Raw genomic sequence first — 7,694 nt, forward strand, 5'->3', positions numbered from 1 at the left:
GAAATTGAAGAGATATAGAAAAAATTTGATAAGTATCGAAGAAAATTAGAAGAAGAAAATGTGTTTGGAAGGTGAGAATGTGCCAAGAAAATTCAAGAAGAAGAGAGAGAAGAATGTAATACCGTTAAGTTTCATAAATAGTGTAGCACCGTTAAATTTCATAAACAGTGTAGTACCGTTAAGTTTCATAAACAGTGTAGTAAGTTTCATAAACACTGTATTACCATTAAGTTTCATAAACAGTGTAGTAAATTTCATAAACACTGTATTACCATTAAGTTTCAAAAATAATGTAGAAAGTTTCATAAACAGTTTGTGTGAGAATGCGTGGATCCGCATGTCAGATTTTTCATTCAAATTTAAGTTCTTTTATCATTTTTATTAAAATTTAAGGATTTTTCGTTAGAATTTAAATTATTTTAATTAAATAAAGTTACAACATGATTTTTTATTAAAATAAACTTAATCCAAGCTCTTTTTATTAAAGTTTTTTTTTTTTTTTTTCTTTCTAGTTGGTGAACTAGTACCAACTTCCCTTTTTCCTCCTTTTGCCGACGCTTTAATTCACAATCTAATTTTCCTTTTTTTTCTTTTTCTTTTTTATATGTTTAGACCCGATTTTACGTTATCAATTCGTGCAATTAAAGTCGTTGAATAAACAAAGTTTTAGATCGTTAGATGAGATAATTTTAATTAGTGTTTGGACATAATATTGTGAGTTTTAATCATAATAATTCTCTCTTAATAATATATTAATTATCTAAACTTAATCTCAGCTGATTGTTTACAGATGGATGAAGGATTACCCATTGACAAGACAAATATGAGTTGATGACAGCTTAGCAATAAGCACGTGGTGGCAGCAGCACAAAGTGCTTGTGGGTTTTTGGATGGTGGTGATGATGGTTGAAGTCCACGCCAACAATTGAATGGTTTGAAAAAAATTGAGATGGTGATGTGATAAGGGTAGATTGGTTGAAGGGATAAGGGTGCATAACGGGTACCTTAAACTTTAGTATATGATTAGTATTTGCATACATATTTTGTGTGCATGAACACATTTTTTTTAGAAAATGAGATAGAGAGAGAGAAAGAGAGAGAGAGAGAGAAGGTGGGGGAAGTGGGAGATTTTTATTTTTTTTTGGTTTTTTTTATTTTTTTATTTTTTTAATATAAATATTAGAGGTATTTTAATATTACATGTAGGTGAAGCTTCAATAAAAAAAAAATGAAATTTGAACCTATGAAATTACATTATTACCCATCATTTTTTTTATGTGATAGAAGATTAAATTGTCTTTTCACCCTCTTTTAATTGACAAAGAAGGTTTCCATTAATTAATAGAGATTATCATATACTTAATTATTTACTACGTATCACTTTATTTAATTTTGATTAACTTTTTTAAAATAAAAATAAGAATATTTAATGTAAATATATTGGTGAGCAAAAATGCTCCGAGGTAATATGCAGTCATGCAAAGTGAAGATTGATGTGATAAAGTCACGTGGAAGGCTTCTGAGCCTATCTTTCCATCTTTTAAGGAAAAGCCTAAATATAAGTTTTGTCCTCTTAGAGATTTTCAAACGGCTGAAGGATTTGGTATGCAGGGTGATTGGTTACTTCCAAGCAGGTGGTCTCCCACAAAATTAGACTTCAAATTATACATATACTAAAATCCAAAAAGAAAAAAACATTGTTCCTTAACAGTGTTCTTCCGCTTTCACCCCTACTTCTTTTTTGTTATTTCAACTTTGCCAATTACTATGCTGTGAGAACAAAATGGTGACGCGTGGTTCTTCCTTCTCGATGTTTCAACTTGCTTCTTTCTCGATCTCACCGACTTCCGTCAAATCTTTCTCTGGCAAACGAACCCAACTTGACTTCTCTTCCACCTCTTCCTTTGCCGAAGCAACTAAAAATCAAAAACCTACTCACAGCTTCTTCCTTTCGATTTCGAAGCTTCTCACTTTTCCACTCTCTCTCTCTCTCCCCTCCATTGAAGCACCTCCATACAGGTGTCGTTTCTCCCGTGATTATATATTTAATTATTTGAAAGTTAGTTCTTTTGTGTAAAATTCTTGAGCTTTTGATTACCTACAATTTTCAATTTTCTACGATATAGGGTTTTTGGATAATTTCATGATTTAGCGATCCGTGCATTTTCCATAACCCTCTTTACGATATAGCGAAAGTTAGTTCTTATGTGTAAAATTCTTGAGCTTTTGATTACTTGCAATTTTCAATTTTCTACGATATAGGGTTTTTGGATAATTTTTTAAATTCTTGGTGCTTTAATACTTAATAGTTGATATATTTTCTTGCAGAATACACCAAAAAAAAAAAAAATCCAAAAGTCAAACGACATGTCCTCATCATTTTCAACTTGGTTGCAATAATGAATGGTTGGCAAAACGAATGATGGCCAATTTGTGGAAGGTAAACTGGACCATGAAATTTATGTTGTACATCAAAATTATATCGCTCATTAGTTGCCCTACCCTTCGAATTTTGCATGTTGTTATTTTCAGTAGTGCTCATGTTATCTAAATTAAGAGTAAACTTACAGAGTAGTTCATCCCTTTAATTGTTAGTTTTGAAATTTCATAAGCAAGATAACTGCGGGTTTTGATAATATGCAATTTAGAGAAGTCCTTAATTTTGTGCATTAGAAAACATTGAAATGATGTCTCATGATTATGTGAACATAAACACTTGCATTATACAGAAAAGACTTAACTTTTTCACTTTTATACCAAATTAAGTATTATGCTACTCCAATGTTTTCTAATGCAGATGTATGTGGCGTTTAGAGCAGATCCACCCCACACTTTTTTGCCCAGCACCCTGTCCAATTAGCAGCCCAGCACCCAGTCCACACCCTCCAGCCCGTGAAACAGCCTGGCACCCAGCCCACGCCAGGCAGCAGGCCAGCCCATTTCAGACAGACCCAGAAACCGGTCCATTTCCCTGGCGCGTGCACAACACTCGCGCCTGGCGCGAGTAGCCGACAGCGCTGCAGCGCGCGGGCCCCGCGTGTCAGCGCAAGTGGGTTCGATCCGGTGAGAACCACGTGGCATCTTATTGGCTGTTGGATTTGATTATTTTTCAAATCCAACTGTCCAGATTAATTACAACATTAAAATTTATTAAAAAATAATTAAAAATTGTGAAATTTTTTTAAAAAATACAGAAAAATTTTAAAAAATTAATTTTTTTTTTCCTATAAAAACCTAACCGTCATCTTCCACCTTACACCACATTTCAATATTTTCTACACTTTCTACACTTTCTACATTTGAATATTTTGTACACTTTGAGGTTCTGGACAAAAAAAAAAGATGAGGTTCTGGACAATGCCACGTGGCATTACGTGATTGGTTGAAAATCTTATCGAAATCTTGGCTAAATTATTGTAAATAGGAAGTGACACGTGGCGTGTCGGGATTGGTTGAAAATCTTAGCGGAAATTTATTAAAAAAATAGTACGTTCGGATAATGACACGTGACGTGACGAGATTGGTTAAAAATCTTATCGAAATCTTGCCTAAATTATTATAAACAGGAAGTGACACGTGGGTTGTCGGGATTGGTTGAAAATCTTAGTGGAAATCTATTCAAAAAATAGTACGTTCGGATAATGACACGTGGCGTGACGAGATTGGTTAAAAATCCTATCCGAAATTAAAACTATTTTTTTTATTTATTATTTTATAAAAAAATTATTTAATATTTTAAATGGACTGGGTGCCAGCGCATTTTGTAGGGGTGAAGATCGTTTGTGCCAGCGCATTTTTAGACTGGGTGCCAGCACATTTTTTTTGGGGTGGAGATGCTTTGGCCTATTACTGTTCATTGGGTCTATTACTGTTCAATTAAGTGGATAAATGGGCTGGGTGCTGGCGCAAAGTCTTTAGGGGTGGAGTTGCTCTTAGGAAACCAGAGCTTCTGGGTTTTGAATATTTTCCAATTTTAGCTTATCCTTGAATAGGGAATTTTGATCAATTTATATTTTTCCCTCCGGTTTTTTAATGTTTTCATGTCCAAATAATTCTTTAAATTTAGTTCCCTTATGGCTCGTATATGCAAACAATCATTGTTTGTAATTTGGTTTTTACTGCAAATTTGGAATTTGGTGTTTATATCATTTGGTTTTCTCTGATTTTTTACATGTATTTGCGGTGACCGGGGGTCGAATTCTAGGATCGAGGTGGAAGGATTTGGAAGAATCAAATGTTTATGACGAGAGCATAAGAGTTACCACAATGCTTGAGGGTGCCAACGCCAAGAGTTGCAGCTGGTTGAACCCGAAGAAGGGTTAATTTTTTTACTAAATAAGTTTCAATTCCTCAGTGGTTTGGCTTTACAGTAAATACGAAGTGAATTTTTCATGTGTTAGATTTTTTTAATGGAATTCATTAACTTGGTTGATTTATGTTGTTTATAGAATACATATGAATTTTCATGGTTATCAATCGTTCAATACCTCTATATGGTTACAAAGGGTTGAAGGTAATCTCTATACATTTTGTAAACAGCACTCCCTAGCTATGGCAAATCAGCATTCTCAATTTTCTCATGTAATATATGTATATAAACACTATTCTTTAGCACATACTTTTTCAAAATTTTCTACACGTTTAACATAGTTTTGTAACCGGCGGCATCACGCGGGTTTAGTTGCTTGTTGGATTCTATAAGATAGGCAGGCCATGCCAAGCAAAAATATGACTACTATAAATACAAGGGTTATGTAACAGAGAAAGACCTCCAACACAATACATAAATCTATCCTGCACAATTTATCGCTCTACGTGAACTCTCTCATCTTTGTGAAAACATTGACCTTCCTAACTTCGTTAAACATATCTTCCAATTCGAATAAACAACTCGAAGTTCGGCTGACTATCTATCCAAGTCTCTGTCCAAGGGATCTCTGAGTCCTTGTCGAAAGGGGTCATCTCATCAGTCTCTCAGTGAGTGAGGTATTACCAGGTTATGTTGTTCGGCACATTGAAAATCGAACCTATTTTATTATTGAATATTCACAAGTGCATTTTAGAGTTCAGCACTCCGATGGCCGAACCATTTTTACGATCAAGACACTTATCTCTTTTGAGTATTTGTGTGCATATAGTCCGGTATCGATTCGGCACACTTATATTTTCACAAATATAATTGAAATAGCCAAGCCCGGTGCAGACGATTCTTAAACTTCACATTGACTAGTAGCCTTGTCTATGGGCTCTCGAACCCAAAGGCTGAAATGAGTTCCTTCCTTGATCGTGATCGCTTGGATAAGAAGTCAGTAGCGCGTTCGACACCACCACCACCACATTTCATTCACTTACCGATTGAGTTCGGTCGATGAGTTGGCACGCCCCTCATCAACCTAAGGACATAGTTAGCTCATTCGCTATTCGGCTTGCGTGTGACGTATGCTTGGTAGTTTTTAGAGTCAACACTATCATTTTCTTCTTTATCATTGAATGTTGCATTATCTTCTTCAAGTTGATGTTGCACTATTATCTTCATTCATTCTCTTTATGTCTGTGCTTTTTGCTTCTGCCAATGATAATATATAGGCTTACAACAAGATACATACTTGTTTTAAGAAAATTAGTCGTATTGGGGTTTGAGGATAAAATATTAAAATAAGAAGATTTTCTTATATGTGAGATTTCCGCCGATAGAGGTGAGAAGTAGGTAGTGCTTCATCATATCCATGTCATTTTGCTTACTGTTGACATGAGAGATTGTCGTGTTGGTAAGGTGTTGTAAAATAAACAATATATATCTACAGTGGCATACAAAGTAAATAAGACAGAATATTTACGAGGTTTGACAAATGTGCCTAGGTCCTGCAACAACAACAATAGTTTCTTTCATTATTTGAAATAATAAGAGTACAAAAATAACTTTCACTATTTATGTCTCCTCTGTAGCCTTGGTATACTTTATCTGAATTTCTCTATTATGATGTGTTATATCTAGAACATTTAATTGAGTTGGTTCTATAGGCAAATGGATGAGTTAGTATGATTCAAAACCCACTGTCCCATACTTTAGTGTTTTCCACACTCATATCTTGGTGTTTTTTCATGGACGAATGCAAGGAGTCCTCACAGAGCATTCCTTGATGAACTATTTGTCTTTTTCTTCTTTTTTATTTTTTATTTTAAAGTTTTTAATTATATAAAAATTGTTTTTATTATTTAAATATTTTTATTACAAATGATAATATTTAATTAGATTTGTGAGACTCAGTTATGTGTCAAGTCAGCACATAACATAATTTTTCATAGAATTTCGACGGAAGGACTGCATTGATTTGTGAAAACCCATTTTCAGGGACTACATTGATTGATTTTCAATTCAAAGACCATCTTGACAAGGTGGATTAATTTCAAAGACCATCTTGACAAGGTGGATCAATTTTACAGACCATTTGTGATAAAAACTCATATAATTTATAAGACCACCGACATTTAGAACAATATTTTAAATATCATTATCAATTATTGTCATCCCCAAACCCACCATTATTGCCGGCAGAAATCACATAATATAGCATCAATTTCTCATTATTTCCATGTAGAAGTTTGTTCTACATTCAGTGCAAAACATACAGAAAAGTAGGGAATAATTAGATAAATAAATTACACAAATTTCTGCAAAAGAAGCAAGCTAGTATCCCTGTACAACTGTAAAATTAATATTATTAGATGTTCTACTACTCTTCTTCCTCCTGCATGTTTGTAAGATTTTCTGCAATTCTTGAGGCCTGCAAGGAACTGCAAGAGCACCCTTCTGCTCAAATCCGTACTCTTCCTTGGCCTCTTCCAATAACCTCAAAAATTCAGGGTTACTCAACGACTCCAGTTTAACAACAAACCTCTCTGCTTCATTACCCTTCACTGCAAAGACTGTAAAGTGACCTTCTTTTACGTCTTTCGGCACCACCGTCGCCACTTCTGAATCTTCGTCCAAATCATTGTGACGATGGTGGTGATCGTGAGGGCCTCTTGATGCCAAGATTGAGAGAGCCTTATGCACTAGCTTCCCAATGAGCAGCCTCAGCATCAGCAAACCTCGATCCTCGGCTTTCTTCGATCCGCAGTTCTTCTCCGTAGACATTTTTAGGGTTTAGTAGACCTCAGGCTGCCGGATAGGTTTTGGTTTTTTGAATGAGTGATGTCGATTTCCATGGAGAATGGGGTTTTATAGTAGGTTTTGTGAAGGAAACTCGAATGGGAAAAGAACGAAATTTCTGTTTCAGTGCGACGACTTGTTAGTTAATGCAAACGCAGGCTCGGTCGCTCCCACGTGTCCTTTCGCAGAAGGGTTTTTGATCTGACGGTGAAACTTTAGGAATGACACGAAATTGACACGGATGTTGTGATGGTGGACTTTTAGTTTGACCATCGTATTCTCCAACATCAAATATGAAACATAAAATTGACAAGAATATTGGACCAAAATACATGACAAATAATAAACAAAGAAATGAATTAAACGTGCTAGATAATATGGTACATGTAATGTTAGAGAGATTATATTTGTAGGTAAAATTTTGAAAATTAAATGACATGGAAGTTGATGATTGGTTTATTACTAAGTATTGATAAACGTACTTATTCTTATTGGTGACACATAATTTAATTTATAAATTTTATCTATAAATGTAGTCTCC

At 34.6% G+C, this 7,694-nt stretch overlaps 1 protein-coding gene across 1 annotated transcript; it reads right to left on the reverse strand.

The window, feature by feature from the left end:
- Window positions 1-6,528: 6,528 nt before the first annotated feature.
- LOC137744167 (protein SMALL AUXIN UP-REGULATED RNA 54-like) lies at window positions 6,529-7,180 on the reverse strand. The gene has a single exon (XM_068484035.1). It carries the CDS (start codon window positions 7,136-7,138, stop codon window positions 6,689-6,691), a length of 450 nt encoding a protein of 149 aa, XP_068340136.1. The 5' UTR covers window positions 7,139-7,180; the 3' UTR covers window positions 6,529-6,688.
- Window positions 7,181-7,694: the final 514 nt, after the last annotated feature.

The sequence above is a fragment of the Pyrus communis genome, chromosome 9 (assembly GCF_963583255.1).
Source record: "Pyrus communis chromosome 9, drPyrComm1.1, whole genome shotgun sequence".
Taxonomy (NCBI): Eukaryota; Viridiplantae; Streptophyta; class Magnoliopsida; order Rosales; family Rosaceae; genus Pyrus; species Pyrus communis.

What these genes read in the sequence shown, in the direction of transcription:
- LOC137744167 (XM_068484035.1), bottom strand. Translation starts at nt 7,138, where the DNA reads ATGTCTACGGAGAAGAACTGCGGATCGAAGAAAGCCGAGGATCGAGGT.